Here is a 16,861-nt window from a genome sequence, read left to right as displayed (position 1 = left end):
AGAGAACAAGTTCTCTTCCTTCCATTTCTGGATCTGTGACACTAAGATTCAGACACCAGGCTGCTCTTTTACCTACAGGTGTGGGTTCCATTTGACGCCTGAGAGACTTGGATAGGGCCTTTCTTCCTTCCCTGGGCCTGTTTCTTCATGTACTAAAACTATTAAGTAAGAACCTCTACGGTTTTAGCATTCTGAGATTCTGAAAGAGAATGGACTAAAAATGGTGAAAGGATATACCAAAAACTACAATTCCCACAAAGGACCGACAGCAATCAACTCGGAAATGACGTTTACACTTCGTGGCATCTAGAAAAGCCGAAGAAAGGAACCGTTTTTAAGGCGGGGTCTGGAAAGAAGTTGGGGAAATTTATAGGCCAAACGGTCAAAGGAGAGGGGAGGAGCCGAGGATTCAAGAAATAGGGCCCTTGCGACTAGCCGTACACGGCGAGACGCTATGCCGTCATAAGGCGGCGGCCATTTTCGGAGGGAGGATAGTACCGGGGCGGTAGTGAGCGCTCAGAGAGCTGGCTGGAGGGCGGGAGCAGGAGGCTGAGGGATTGAGCGCGGCGCGGGCGGTGGCTGCTGGGGAACGTTGTTGCCGCTGTGGGGGCTTCCTCTTCCCTGCTCTTTTGCGTCTCCTCTCCTCCAGTGTCTTCCCAATCGACTGAAGGGGCGCAATGTCCGCGGAGATCCCCGAGGCGGCCTCGGCTGAGGAGCAAAAGGTAAAGAAAAGGCCGGGGGGAGGAGGGCAGCCGGATAGGAGGCAGGCACAGAATTCTCCCGCCCGGCCTCGCTGGGCCGACCCGTTTGGGAAGCGCCCCGACATTGGCCAAAGAGGTCGCTCTCGGGGAGTGGGACGAGGGGAGGTGTGGGGTGGAGGAAGAGAACGGGGCCGTGTCCATTCCCGTTGGGAAGGAGCCAGCCAGATCCAGCCACTCCTTCTCCCCCCAAACCCTGTTGGAGCGGATTCGGAGGCTGCCTGCGCTTCCGCCCCGACCGCTGGAGGCGCTTCCCGCTCGCGGAAGTTCCTCCTCCGTGATTGGCTGCTGGGATCTCCGAGGGCCCCGTGGGCCTTCCAGTCCTACGCCGTTCGCTGCCTGTTCTAAAGTCACAAGCCCGAGCACGTCTCTGCGAGGCCGGGTCTGACCTGAACGATGTTTGGTCGGATTCTTTGGGAGAAGGAAGTGACCTACTTTGAGAAAAGCGGGGTAGGAAGAGCTGAGTGAAGCTTCAGCCCTTCCTCGGAGGCGTGGGTGTGACCTGCAGGCCTTCCTGCCTGAGCCCTCCGAGTCTCTGCCCCACTGCTCCCGAAGCTTTCCAGCTAGGCTTCTTTGGTTTGAGGAGGCCCTCCCAGGTTCTCTACAAGTTTCTACTTTTGTAATTGAAACGCAGAGCTAATATCTGAGACTTGATTTCTCTGATTCTAAACAACCTTGCCTTATAAATTTCCATTTTGCAAGATTACCTAATTGCCAAGCTCGGTGCATGCAGTTAATTACATTGAATGGAGGACAGTTTCTAAAGCTTGAGAACTTTCGGAATGCAAAATCCTTTACTTTTTCTTTCTTTTGCACAAAAAATTATACAGTTCTAAACACTCCAGAGAGTATTTAAACCATAATTCTAGTAGTTTTTTTTTTCCCCAGGTCTTTCGCACAAAGTGTTGTAAGGTTCGTTTCAGCTTCTGCCCTTCACTTAGTTCTTCGTTGTACATAAATCAGCATTCGTGTCTGTATCATTAGGGTCTGAATTGGGTAAGCCTCCTGTTTCCATAATTGATGTGGAAATTACGATGGGTTTGAAGATCTCAGGGTTATAGACAGGAGGAAAATCAATCCACCGTAGTTCAGTGTCATTTATCAGTTCATTGCTTTGATGTCTTAGTTTATTTTGTCTAATTGGTTTCCTAATCGTTTAAGTATGTTGGTGAATTTTTCAATGTTTACTGAATAGAATAACTTAAGAATTCACATTTTTTATGTATTTAACCATTTGAACTTTTCCAGATCTGATCTTGTATTAATGCTATAACAACACGGAGTGGAAAAGTTAGTAGAAATGATATGTATTACTAAATTAATACTTTGGAATTTCCTTGAATACAAAAAATTTTATATTTTTAAAAAGTGAAACTTTCCCCTTTTTTTGACTCAAGAATATTTATTTATTATTAATTTTATAATTATACATTTTTTGACAGTATATATGCATGAGTAATTTTTTATAACATTATCCCTTGTATTCATTTTACCAGATTTTCCCCTCCCCCTCCCTCTACTCCTCCCCCCATGGCAGGCAATCCCATACATTTTACATGTGTTACAGTATAACCCAGATACAATATGTGTGTGTAAATCCAATTTTCTTGTTGCACGTTAAGTATTGGATTCGGAAGGTATAAGTAACCTGGGTAGATAGACAGTAGTGCTCACAGTTTACATTCACTTCCCAGTGTTCCTTCTCTGGGTGTAGTTATTTCTGTCCATCATTGATCAGCTGGAAGTGAGTTGGCTCTTCTTTATGTTGAAGATATCCACTTCCATCAGAATACATCTTCATACAACATTGAAGTGTACAGCGATCTTCTGGTTCTATTCATTTCACACAGCATCAGTTGATGTAAGTCTCTCCAAGCCTCTCTGTATTCCTCCTGCTGGTCATTTCTTACAGAGCAATAATATTCCATAACCTTCATATACCATAATTAACCCAACCATTCTCCAATTGATGCACATCCATTCATCTTCCAGCTTCTAGCCACTACAAAAAGGGCTGCCACAAACATTTTGGCACATACAGGACCCTTTCTGCTCTTTAGTGTTTCTTTGGGATATAATCCCAATAACAGCAATGCTGGGTCAAAGGGTATGCACAGTTTGATAACTTTTTGGGCATAGTTCCAAATTGCTCTCCAGAATGGCTGGATTCTTTCACAACTCCACCAACAATGTATTAGTGTCCCAGTTTTCCCACATCCCCTCCAACATTCATCATTATTTTTTCCTGTTATCTTAACCAATCTGACAGGTGTGTAGTGGTATCTCAGTTGTCTTAATTTGCATTTCTCTGATCAGTAGTGATTTGGAACACCCTTTCATGAGTGGATATAGTTTCAATTTCATTATCTGAGAATTGTCTGTTCATATCCTTGACCATTTATCAATTGGAGAATGTTTTGATTTCTTATAAATTAGGGTCTGTTCTGTATATATTTTGGAGATGAGACCTTTATAAGAACCTTTAACTGTAAAAATATTTTCCCAATTTGTTACTTCCCTTCTAATCTTGTTTGCATTAGTATTGTTTGTACAGAAACTTTTTAATATGATGTAATCAAAATTTTCTATTTAGTGATCAATAATCTCTAGTTCTCCTCTGGTCATAAATCCCTTCCTCCTCCATAGGTCTGGGAGGTAGACTATTTTCTGTTTCTCTAATCTATTTATGATCTCATTCTTTATCCCTAAATCATGGACCCATTTTGATCCATATCTAATTTCTGCCATACTAATTTCCAGTTTTCCCAACGGTTTTTTTCAAATAATGAATTTTTATCCCAAATGTTGGTATCTTTGGGTTTATCAAACACTAGATTGCTATAGTTGTACCCTTTTTTGTCCTTTATACCTAATTTGTTCCACTGATCAGCCGGTCTATAACTGAAAACTTTCCAATAAATTTTAATAAAAGCCAAAATTGTGTCGTTGTCCCAGGAACCCAAAGGAGTAAATGATCTTTTTTTCATGATTGATTTTGGATTCAGTAGAAAAGTAAACTTCAACTTTGTGCATAAACTTGTGTAATTTTAATATTTCATTGCATAGTCATATAAGTTATTTTTTATGATCTCAGGATCTGTAACAGATCTTAAGAACCACTATCTTCTTGTCTTGGACTTTACTGGGGAAAACATTTTCAGCATCACTTCTGTAACCAAATTAGCTGATTCTTTGACTGACTAGAGATGACCTTAAAGAAGGTTAGAATTTATGTAACTAATTGATCTGTTAGCCAGAACTTAAGTATAAGTATTTAGCTGTGATTTTTTTTTTTTAATAATGCCTCTCTTTGGTTGTCTATACATTTGCCAAGAGATCTAATTTCTTGTCAAAAATTCAGATAGGCCCAGTCTATTTATGAAAAAATCTGTTTTCATGTGTAGATTGCATGCTTGCACTATCTCTGGACTAAGTCCATTTGCAGTTCTAAATCCTGTGAAATCCTATGAGAAATATAACTTAAGGTAAAGGGCATTTTCTGGACATTGACAAGGAGGTAATCTTCACACAATACACACAAAAGTAATGACATTTTTGAGTGCTTTGATTTTGGAATTGCTGGGGGAAAGTGCCAATTTTCAGGGGAAAGAACATTTGTAGTTGGATTTAAGCATATAGCTTGAGTGTAAAAAGTCTGAAAGAAATAAAAAGTAGACAAAACAGTAAATACTGCTCTTATATTTTGTTTAATTTTGAGAAGAAATTGATATAGTCTTATCCTTTAATTGGTATAAGTATTGCTGATTATCCTTAGTGATAATGATTTCATCTACTTGTGTTAGTGTGACTAAAAAGAACATATCCTTGAAAGTGTTGTGTTGTTTTGTTTGGGAGAGGGTTTTGAAATTTACTTTAGACTACTGTTTGAATAGTCTTTTATTTCTTCACTTATCTGCTTTGTAATCTAGTAAATTAGCTACCTTCCAAAACCTGGCTAATGAACTCTTGCATAGATTTAGGAAACTGAGGTTTTCAGTGTGGGTTCACTTTAACTAATTCATTTTGCAAGTGGATTCAATGATAGTGGGCAGCTTCTAGTGCTAATGGTATTGTGTGAAGGGGGTGGAAGAATTATCTAAATTGACCCCAAGTTTGATTCTATCAAAAAATGTAAAAAACTATTCTTACATAGTGGGCCTTAGGAAAACCATACTTTGTTTTATAATATTCTCATTTTACTTCTGAAGAAAATTGAGTTCGAAGAGGTTGTGACTTGCTTTTAGCCATAGTAAGAAAAAACTAGTAAATAGCAGAATGGGCATTTGAACCTACCTTTTCCATATTCAGTGTTTGATTTCATGTGAAGTCACTTTTCTAGATTGGGTCTCCAACACAAGTGGGTCTAGGATAATAAATAGTACTGTGGACAGATAATACCCTTGATTTGGAGAGAGAGCACCTGGGTGCTGGAATCCTGGCTGTGCTATTTATTTACTATACATATGACTTTAGGCAATTCATTTTATCTCCTTGGGTTTCTAATTTTCTCATCTATGAAATTAGAGGTTGTAATATATAAATTCTGAGGGGCAGCTAGGTGGTGCAGTGGATAGAGCACCAGCCTTGAATTCAGGAGGACCAGAGTTCAAATGTGGTCTAAGACACTTAACACTTCCTAGCTGTGTGACTAGGGGCAAGTCACTTAATCCCAGCCTCAGGGGGGAAAAATATGTATATACACACACACACACACAAACACACAAAAATATATATATATTTGTATCTTGCCTCCTACATTTATGTAAGCATAACCACCTGAGTTCTTTTCTTGGAACCTCAGGTTGCTCAACTGTGAAATTCCCTCATTACAAAGTGCCTAAGTGTTTTGCCAACTGTATGTAAATATCATATTTTCACTAGAGAAGACATGATTTTTTCCTCCCAGACAGAAATGCCATAAACAACTAGTTCCTCCCTCCTTTAAACCCTATCTACTATCATAGTACAGTGAATTGAATGCTGCTACCTGTGTGATTAACCTCTTTGGACCTCAGTTTCTACATTTGTAAAATTCATCTAACGACACTCATACAAGTTTCTGCTCAAGGTTGTTTAGGAGGAAAGAATATTCTCTGCAAACCTTAAGCTCTCGAAAATGCACATGACTACACTTGTACAAATTTTCTTCTCAAGGTTGTTTAGGAGGAAAGAATATGGTCTGAGCTCTAGAGAATATTAAGCTCTAGAGAAATGTGAATTTCTATAGGGTCAATTACTTTTATGAAATGCTTTGCTCACTCTTGCACTTCCTAAGGAGATGGCCCAGACTGGACCTGTTGAAAAGACTAAGTTTTGATGTGCAGAAAACATATATATATATATATATATATATATATATATATATATATATATATATATATATATATATATATATATAGGATTAGAGTGGAATGAGCCTTGATTGTACTGAAGTCTGGAGAGCTAGGATCCTATCCTAGCTTTGGTACTTAGTATGTGTGTAAAGTCAAGCAAGACGCTCCTGACTAGATGTCTGAAGCCCCTTCCAACTCTAGATGTATGATCCTAACATTGTACAAAAAATTGTGCTGTATACCCAGATCTCATGTTTTTGTTTTTGTTTTTCAGATTTATAACTCTTAAATCAAAAATACTGCTTTAAATCATTTTAGTCAATTCCAGCAGTATGATTCATTGGCCTCTGGAGCTATCTGAGACTTTATGGAGGTTCCATGAACTCAAAACTATTTTCATAATAACTAACATTTTAGTTTTGAACATGGTAAATATCTCATTCAACCTATAAAGAAAAGCTTCTTGGGGCGAAAAGTCTTTTTTTTTTTTTTTTTTTTTTTTTTTTTTTTTTTTTTTTTTTTTTTTTTTTTGAGGCTGGGGTTAAGTGACTTGCCCAGGGTCACACAGCTAGGAAGTATTAAGTGTCTGAGACCAGATTTGAACTCGGGTCCTCCTGAATTCAAGGCTGGTGCTCTATCCACTGCGCCACCTAGCTGCCCCCCGAAGAGTCTTCATTTTAAGAATATAAAGATGCTGAGACCAAAAGTTAATGAACTACTAGTCTTTTTTTTTTTTCCTTCCCCAATCAACATATAAGAGCAGTGTTGATTTGAAGACATGTTTTTCTTCACCCCATACTGATTGCTTAGTTGTCTGAAGTCTGATACTCTTCCCTTTGAAGCATCATCTACAAATAAATAGATCCTTAGGTTTAACGGGTGGTAGAGCTGGAAGGAACCTTAGTGACTATCTAGTCTGCTCCTTCATTTTACCTATTAGGAAACTGAAACCTAAGCAAGTTAATTGATTAGCTCAGGATCACATAGTTAAGTAACAGATCTAAGATTTGTACCCAAATTTTCTTACTCCAAGCCCATCATTCTTGCTGTTGAATTATCCTGCAGATTTTTCAAGCTGTTTTTAAAATATTTTCAAAACATACCGAATGCTTAAAAAATAAAACTTAGGAAGGAACTTGTTCTGCTTTTTATGAGCAAAGTGATTAGAATGTCATCTGAGTCATTATTTACTGTTATTTTTGGAAACTTTCCAACTGCACCTATTAGTTTGATTAGTACCTCCCGATAAAACTTGATGGCCTGAAAGCTTGAGAAAAATAACTGATATAGTTTAAAGCAGTTGTCATTCAAAACCCCTTTTTAGTTGTCCTCAGATTATTTAATTATACTCTTTATCAGTTGTTTGTTCTAAATTAGCAAGCTGGCAAGACAATTCAGAGAATGAGAGGACATTTTTCCTTTTTAGCCATAAAAATTCTATTTCATTGGCCTTAATTAACTACACTAATTCTTGCTATTATATGTGTCTTAATTGAATTGTGAAGAAATTTGAGTAACTTCTCAGTTCCCATCATGAAGAATTCTTATATTCAGAATCAAAATTCAAGACTTCTAAATATAAACCTTTTCCTTTTGCCCCCAAATAGTTTCCCAAATGCAGGAATTTAGCTTTGTAGTTGCCTGTGTCCCTGGTAACTTTAATTAAAAAACATATGTGAAGTATCAGTATAATACTAATATATTCAATATCTTTACTACCTTCTATATTTAGAATCACAAAATTCCAGTTAGAATGCATGCTTTATTCCTTACTGTACTTCTGTGAGCCTATCCTCATCTGAGGTTGTCATGGCATTGTGACTAGATGAACTCTGATGTCTCCTACAGCTTTTAATCCTATTTTCTGTCTTGGAGAACTTTACCGAATTCCACAGGGAACATAGGTACTTTTTGCCTTCTAGAATGATGGTCAAAATGAGAAAGGAAAGTGATTACATAATTTAGCAATTTAACCTTAGGTTTTTCCTTTAACACAGAGAATCTGTTAGCATATATTTATGTTGGATGTTGGACTGCAACTTTATTATAAAAGTTAATTCCGTAAATGGCTTGGAGAAATGTTCACCAGATAGCCACGTATTTTTTTTGTGAAAACAACTTCAGGGTCACTTGTAGGTTTCATTCTGCTTGAGGCAGAATGTCTAATAAACTGCTTACTCTATCCTATGGTATGTAACGGCTTTTCACTCTTGTGGCTCAGATGTGGTACCATCAACATAAAGCAACTGTGCCTGCTTGGTGATTAATTTCTTAGTGCTATAAGAGTGGCCTGAAAATTGTATACAACATCTGATAATGTTCACTATGTACTTTTCTGTGTAATTAGTATATGTTGTAGTGTCTGCTGTAATTATGTTGTGTGGTCTAATCCATTTTGCATACTGTTGCTCATTTCATTCTGGCTAGAATCTTGCAGAAAGTGTCAAGAAAGCTGAAACAATTAGGAAATTTTCTATGTTTTATTGTAAAACTGGAAGGTGGTAGTGTGTGTAATGCATAAAACTACAGCTTCAAAGTTCCTAGGTTCAAGTACTGCCCCTTTTGGACATAAACTTAGATGTGTGACTATGATGATGTCACTTAACCTTTTTGTGCTCTGTCAGCTAACTCTTGAGGTAAATTTCCAAACAATTGCTGATTTACATTGGTGGAAGTAATTTCCTTACTGGGAATTCTAGTTTCCTACATGATGATTCATGATGTCCAGTCAAAAAAGACTTACAAAATAACATTTTCCATCATTGTGGTATAGGCTGATCAATTCTAAAATAGTTTAACTTAATACAGTGAGAAGGGAGAATCCCCAAAACATTTGACTTGCATAATAATTGTAAAGCCCCATATGTATAAATATATAATATTGTATATTAAGGAAATAAGTCACAAAGCTGCTTTTTAGATTTCTAAGTTGGTAAATCAGAAATTTATTGTGCACATATTAATTTATCTGCAGAATATGCACAGTATGTTATAATCTCATACCACACTTAAGGAGTCTTAGAAAGATAAATTACTTTGAATTAATGGAGAATAGCAGTATTTCAAATTAGATATGATTTTGAGTAAACATCAGCTTTAAAAGGTATTTTATTAAAGTTGGGATCTTAAAATCATAGAAATGTACATCTAATTATAGGTAAATTTGAGCTGAACAGTTCCATAAAAGGTAGGTAACTATAAATGTATTCTACGTGACAGAAAAATAAAAAAAGGGAAAGACTTCAGAGATGAGCTATCTTGATATTTTTATCCAGTGTGTAGGGTGGTACACATACATCACAGCTATAATAGAGCTATCTCTTGGTTCATTTTTTAAAAATACAGAACTAGCAGTTCTGTCTTAAGAGCTTCTCTGTACTTGGTTTTCAATAAGGTATTAGCTAGGTACTGAATGTTCTTTGGTATTGAACAACTACATGCAAGAATCAGATTATCTTATTTTATAAAAGGGGGGGATATTTTATTTTTTAAACGAGGACCATAGGTGGAATAAAAAACTAACTGATTTTAAATAATTTCAGGAAATGGAAGATAAAGTAACTAGTCCAGAGAAAGCAGAAGAAGCAAAATTAAAAGCAAGGTATCCTCATCTGGGACAAAAGCCTGGAGGTTCAGATTTCTTGAGGAAGCGACTACAGAAAGGAGTAAGTTTTATTTTGAGTTTTTCCTTTTGAGTTTTATTTCTTTAAGCTATGTGAATTTTTCACTTGTGGCTTGAAATGACCAGTGTGATTTTAGACAAGTTAATATTATTTTGTTTTGGTAGAAGAATTTGCAGTTCTGTAAATTGATTTTTCCAAATGCTTGAGAAATTGTTTATTTGGATTTGTAATTGCTAACTTTAAATATATTTTTAAAGCATTCTATTTTAGATATATTAAAGTAATTTTCCTTAAATATATTAAAATAATTTAAAACTAGTTATTTAAGTATTTCAATTTATTTTGGAATGGTTTGCTATTTTGAGATTTGGTTCATTTTTAGGTTTAGAGCTAAATTAAACCTGGGTTGACTTTTTTCTTGGAAATCTTGCTCTTTGTGGGATTTTATTATAAACCCAGTTTTCCACAGTGTTCAGAGATCCATTTTATATGGATGATCCTATAAACTCTAAACAAATGCTCTTGTGATTAAATAGGGGAAACTATTTCTTGCCACCATAGGGCATTGCTAAAATAAGTGGATTTAACAGATTTGTTAAGGTCTCAATTATCTTAGTAGTAAATACCATCAATTATAGCTTTTACATTTTCCTTTAGAAATAGAGATTCTTAATCTTTTTTGTTGTTGTTTCACTGACTCTTTGGCAAGATCCTATGCTGAAGCCTATGGACCTTTTCAAATAATATATTTTTAAAATTCACTTTCATTTTATGTTCCAGATTCTCTTCCTTTCACCTTTTCTACCCATTAAGAAGGCAAGAAAACAAAATATGATAGTTAAGCAAAGCATACAATGTTTTCAAATGTATAAAATGGGTTTGCAAGAGGAATAAATTATTAAGATTCAATTATTAATGTTTTTTAAAAAGTTGATCAGTTTAAGAATTCTTCTTTGAAAATAGACTGACATGGGTAATGATTGAATAGTTCTAGGGAAATTAAGTGGATTATCAGATGGGGGGGAAGCAATTTTTATTTTATTTTTTGGAGAATAACAAAACATTTTTTCTGCTTATAAAACCAGAAGTATGGTGGGAAATGGTATACTGAAAATGAGTACTGTTGAACCTATTACACATTCTTCGTACATAAATTAAGTGAAAAATATAATTTATATATAATGAAATAATTTTAAACTAAATGTTCTGGCTACTTTTTCCATCCTACATATCTGTCCCTCAATCTAGGAGTAGACAACTTTTAACTTTAAATTAACTTTGAACTGTGGTCCAATTGTAAGCCAACAATATTAATTATAATTTTCATCTCATAACCTTCATAGCCTTCTGTAGGATCTAAAAAGAGTTAAGATTGAACTTTTATAAAATAATGTGAAGATCTGGAGCTTAATTTTTTAAAATGATTTGAAACTATGAATAAAATTATGCTGTCTGGTTTTACCATAATTTTTAATTGTTGGGTTGTTGCACATTAATGAAATATTTTGTATTTTTTTCTTTGAGGGAAGGGAAGACTTATATTCTATATTTTTATTTTTACAGATCTTGTAACTTTAATATGAACATATTTAATGTGTACTTCAGGGCTTTTTTTGAATTTGAGGAGGTGCTATTTACTTTGAATTTCTTTTCATTTTAAATTATCCTTTTTTCTTCCTTAATGGTAGAGTTGATCTAAAAATTATTCTTTAAGTCTTACAGAGGATGTTTTAGACATTGAAGCCTTGACTGTCCTTGGTTCCAATCTCCTGTTATCAGTTACATTTTGAATTGAATGTCTTAACAGACATTCAGACTCTAAATAAACCCCCCCCAAAAAAAAAAAACAAAAACAACTGTATCTTTCTTCTTACAGCTTCCCCTTTTTCGTACTTTCTTGCTACAATCAAAGGTATTGACATCACCATGTTGGTGTCATCCTTGACTTTTCATGATTCATGCCAATCTTTTGTCAAGAATTGTCTTTTCAACTTCATAATATTCCTTCCATCTATGTCCCCTTTTCTCTACTCACACAACTACCGCCTTGGCCAAGGCCCAAGTCACTTAATGCCTGGATTATTGCAAAGCCTGCTGATTTATTGTCCCTGTCTCAAGTCTTACTCCACTCCAACACAAAGTAATTTTAATAAAGGGGAAGGAATGACCAAGTTACACTCTTTTTTATGCACTCTGTAATTGTTAGCTGACTCACAACACTCCCCTGCCCATCTCCTTCTCTTCTCATTGTCTATAATCAATGATTGGAACATTCTTTTTTCTTCATCTAACTTTCTTCAGGATTTAGTTCAAATCCCACCTTCTGGTAAGAGGCATTTCATAGTATCTTCTCGCTTCATCACCTCAGTGCAACTCTTACCACTTGCACTGTATATAGCTAATATCTGCACAAATATTTGAATGTCATTTCTGCCATTATGATGTAAGGGTGGGTGCTCCTGTGGTTGTGTCTTTATATCCCCAGTGTTAGAAGAATACTTGGCATATGGTCAGTTCTTAACAAATAATTGTTGTCTGGATATCAGTCTTTACTTGCTCTTATACATGGCATTTATGTTCTTTTGTGATACACATGTGTGCACGCACATATACACATGATTAAGCTCTACTCCATTGGTTTGGAGTAGCCGAAGATAACTTTTTTTTTTTTTTTTACAATATCCCTTGTACTCCCTTTTGTTCCGAGTTTTTCCCTTCCTTCCCTCCACCCCCTCCCCTAGATGGCAGGCATTCCCATGCATATTAAATTGAAGATTTATTCCTATTTTGAATTCTTTCTGCTTTTATTAACTAACCCCTAAAAAAAAAAAAGGTTAGGACAATGGAGAGTTTTTATTGTTTTAATTAAGCCATATCAGCAATTATCAGTATTAAGCCAAATCAGTAAATTTAATTTTAACCTTTCAAGCCTGCCTCTGACACATACAGTTTCTAGTCATAAAGTTTCTTTTTTCCAGCATTATTTTACTTGATTCAAGCAAGGGGTAGAGTGCTAAATAATAGTCAAGATCATTCCTTATGTGTTCATTAACAACTAAAATGATAAAACTATACTAGGGGAAATAGTTTGCTTATCACTTTCCTCCCCAGTTTCCTTTCCCACCCCACACGTTTAAAAAAACAAAAACAAAAAACTGATTTATTTAAATTAATGGAATTCCAAAATAATTTTCTGCATTTTTGATGAACCTAAAGCATCGTAAGCAATAAATGGATGATAATATTGTCAAAGAAACAAGCCATATGTTGACTTTAAAATCATATCCATCAGTCACATTTGTTTGCAAAGATAGATTTCTTAAGTCTATTGTAATCCCAAGAACTCCGAGAGACGGACAAGTTCAAACTGTTTATGTACTATATGTACTATAAAATTATTCTGAATGTTTCTAAGACAAGACTTCATATCTCAAGGTGTTCATTTAAGTTCATCATGAAATATTTTAACTTTTTTTTTCTCCCTGAAACTTTTATATTACATTTATTAAATGCTTGTTATCTGCCAGGTAGGATGCTAGCTGCTTGAGATAAAAGAAAGGATCCTCTTTCTCCCCCTGTTGCGGCTGCCTCGCCCCCTCCTCCCACCCCCAGGCACCCCCCAAAAAATAAGTAAAGTTCTTGTTAGGAAAAAAAGGTCTTAATAGTTGGGGTTATCTATGAGGAAAGATTTCCTATGCAAGATGGTGCTACTTGAACTGTATCGAAAAGGTAATGGAGTATTATCTGAGGCAGAGATAAAATGGGAGTGCATATTTTGGATGAACATAAAGGTAGTAAACCCTGCCTTCCTATCAGATCACTGTCGATAACTTGATGATTTTCCATTTGTTTCCAGTGTCTACAACCTCAGTGGCATAGCTTTATACATTATAGCCTCTCATACTTTCAAATGCCTTTTTTAGATTTTAAAACTATTTTGAGAAAATAAGTTTCACCTTTCCCATATTATTCTTGTTTATCCTCCTTCCTTTCTCAAATACTAATGTGTTTTCTCTGGCAGCTATTTCCTTAGGTAGCTACCTGCTAAATAATTATCCTCTAATCAAGAGATGGCAACAGTACTGTTGATAGTTTTGCTTATTGTATGTTACATGTAATTGATCAAATATTTATTGAGAATTTTAAAGTGTGATTCTAAGCCAAATTAGCTCTATCATCTAGCAGGCCGAAGTGTTTATCTATACCCATGGTTGAATTCTGGACTAGGTTCAGAAGTAAGAGTAAATCTGATGAGAAATTTTTACTTTTCGTTTTCCCTGCAATTCAGCAGTGTTACTTTTTGGCTAACTATCATACTTCGACTATTCTTAATGTTAGACCAGTGTGATTGCCTATTTGCTTGTTTTAAATTCCTTACTTAAAGCATTTTTTTTCCTTCTTCCATTTCTGTTGCAGCAAAAGTATTTTGACTCTGGGGATTACAACATGGCTAAAGCAAAGATGAAGAACAAGCAGCTTCCTACTGCAGCAGCTCCTGACAAAACAGAGGTCACTGGTGACCACATTCCTACTCCGCAGGATCTTCCACAGCGGAAACCATCCCTTGTTGCTAGCAAGCTGGCTGGCTGATTAAAAGAGCTGAACTGCATGAATCTCCTCATTCCTGTTATTTCTGTCAAACATGTTACTTCTCAGCTTTTTTTTCCTTTCATACATTAAGTCATTGAGACTGACAGCTTTGCAGGTAGCGGTAGTGTGTGCTGCTATGTTAAGGAAGTAAACTTATGAATAAACTGTAGTACTTTGGACTAGTTGAACAATGCACTGATGAAAAGGACACATGTTAGAGCAATGTAATCTACTTGAAAATAAATGTATATATTGCCTATTCCTTAGTGTAGGACTGGTTCCAGCAAGTAATGAGCAACAGTTTCACTGTTTTGACTTTCCTTATTCCTCTTAATTACAGCTTTATATGTTTGTGTTATTTAATATAATCTATTGTGTTGGGATTTTTTCTGTATTTTTCTGTTTGCTTTTGTAAAACAGAGGTTTAAGACCACAAGTTGTTAGATCATGTATTTAAAATGAAACACACACAAACATACACATACACACACAAAACACACAAGATGGGATTCTGAATGATTTCTATCTCTGCTCTTAAACTTGAATGGCCTTAAACCTGTTTCAGCTTTAACAATAGAATTTTTACTTGGGCAATATTTGCCCATCCTAATGTAACCTTTTGTGAATTGTGTGCTTATTAATAGATGCCCGTTGAAGCTGGGGGTAGTTTGGGTTTTTTTTTTGTTTGTTTGTTTTGGTTTGGTTCGGTTTTCAGTTCAATAGTGTTAGAATATCTTTTCTTTTGAAGATGTGAATGAAGTGTGCATGTGCATAGACTGTTGAATTCACTTTTGTGCCATTTTTGTAAATATAATAGTTTTGCACAACCTCTCGCAAATGTCTGTATTAATTTCACACGTTTGAACAACAGATGATGTGCCAACCAAAAGCACAAGAGTTCCTATCCCAAACTCTCTACAGTTAGAATTTTGTATAGGTAAGAGAAGTTTACAATCTTGGATTTAGAGAATGGCAAACTGAACACTCTACTTATTTAGATACAGACTTGTGTTTTCATCTGTTAACTAATGCCCATGACATTCAGTGGCCTTTGTGCATATGTGATATGTTACTTAGACATATCTTTTGTCCTATGCAGAACTTCATTGTGACTTATGAAATTACAAGTCATATAATTTGTAAGATTTTTTTTAATGAATATTTTTACTTTCACATTCAACTTGCTGAAAACGCTAGAAAAAAAAGCCTTCAGGGCTGTAACCCCATTTCTTGTTATTAATTTGACATATTTAAGAGCAGGAGTTGCCTTTTTGTGCATTTGATAGTAGAAGCATATGCTTAATTTATAATTGTTCTGCTGAATTCTGTACTTAAGACACTAGGATGATATTTTCTTATTGCTAAATAGTTATTAAATCCTGATCCTGTGTAACTAATATTTGACAACTCTAAATGTACAAATAAAAGGGAATTTTGAACAAGTAAATACTTGAAGACTGACACCCCAAAGACATAAGTCAAAATGTATGTATCTGTAATGTATTAATAAATTTTTTTTCAGTACTAATTTAGAGGAAACTAAATGAGTTGACCCTTGCTGTAATTAGAATATTACATTTAAAGAGGGATGAACGTATCCCAGTTAAATATTTAAGCCTTAGAGATTTTTCTTTTATATGTACCATCTTGTTTTTTTTTTTTTAGATTTTTAAATGATACCTATTTAACTTTTTTTTTTTTCTGTAACACTGTTTTCCTTATCTCAAGAACAAGTTGAGACAAGGTAGTGTCACTAAGAAGTTAAAAATCTTTATTATGACAAATTTACCATTAGTAATTTTGTAAGTTTTCCCTCATTTTAACAATGATACAATGATATTCTGAAATATGCCAGTAGTGAGGTTTTCTTATTTTTAAATTCCCTTTTGGTGTTTGGGGGGATTGGAGAAAGAAGGGTCTGAGGGGAAAGAGTCCAGTCTTAATTTTAGGCCCTGAATACATGGTGATTTCCATTATTGCATTCCTTCAAACAATAATATCAGCTGACCATAAGTAGATTTGATTATCTCTATTGCCATTAACAAAAACTTAGCAAGTTAGTATTTTAAGAAAAAAATTTTCAGTCACCTTTCTATTCTACAAAATAAAATTATATTGGGTAAAAACATAAATATGTGTGCAAAAAGATAACAGAATTGTTCAAGTAAAATCCTCACCCACAAGATTTGTTTTAAGAATGACTTCAATATTGCAAAAACAAACATAAAGGAAGTTTATGGATTTTTTTGTCATTTCTTGTTTTATGTTCATCAAAGACTAAAAGTGCTATGGCAGTGAAATCCCCATTCACCTGAGAGGAATGATCTAATAATAAGCACTGCACTGAAAGACTAAGAACACAATGTTAATTCTAACCATGAAAGAGGATTGTTGCTGTGGCTTCTAGCAGGTGACTTAAGCAAGTACTGTCTCAGTTTCAATTTTTTAACACAGGATGCTAATACTTAATCTACCTCAAATCATGTTGAGGATCTGTGAAATGCTGTATAAGTGCCCAATTTAAAGTAATTGTGTGGTTGTCTTTATTAAAGATAAA

At 35.2% G+C, this 16,861-nt stretch overlaps 1 protein-coding gene across 1 annotated transcript; it reads left to right on the top strand.

Moving 5' to 3' along the window:
• Positions 1 to 288: 288 nt before the first annotated feature.
• ARPP19 (cAMP regulated phosphoprotein 19) lies at positions 289 to 15,131 on the top strand. The gene is made up of 3 exons (XM_074294535.1): positions 289 to 722; positions 9,634 to 9,756; positions 14,131 to 15,131. The coding sequence occupies exons 1-3, from the start codon at positions 678 to 680 to the stop codon at positions 14,302 to 14,304; spliced, it is 342 nt and encodes a 113-aa protein (XP_074150636.1). The 5' UTR covers positions 289 to 677; the 3' UTR covers positions 14,305 to 15,131.
• Positions 15,132 to 16,861: the final 1,730 nt, after the last annotated feature.

The sequence above is a fragment of the Sminthopsis crassicaudata genome, chromosome 2 (assembly GCF_048593235.1).
Source record: "Sminthopsis crassicaudata isolate SCR6 chromosome 2, ASM4859323v1, whole genome shotgun sequence".
Taxonomy (NCBI): domain Eukaryota; kingdom Metazoa; phylum Chordata; class Mammalia; order Dasyuromorphia; family Dasyuridae; genus Sminthopsis; species Sminthopsis crassicaudata.
This window is presented reverse-complemented; position numbering and strand designations above follow the sequence as displayed.

Excerpts from the sequence above, each read along its gene's own strand:
- ARPP19 (XM_074294535.1), top strand. The coding sequence starts at position 678 with ATGTCCGCGGAGATCCCCGAGGCGGCCTCGGCTGAGGAGCAAAAG. Across the intron at positions 723-9,633 it reads CCTCGGCTGAGGAGCAAAAG|GAAATGGAAGATAAAGTAAC; the intron begins GTAAAGAAAAGG and ends AAATAATTTCAG. Across the intron at positions 9,757-14,130 it reads GGAAGCGACTACAGAAAGGA|CAAAAGTATTTTGACTCTGG; the intron begins GTAAGTTTTATT and ends TTTCTGTTGCAG.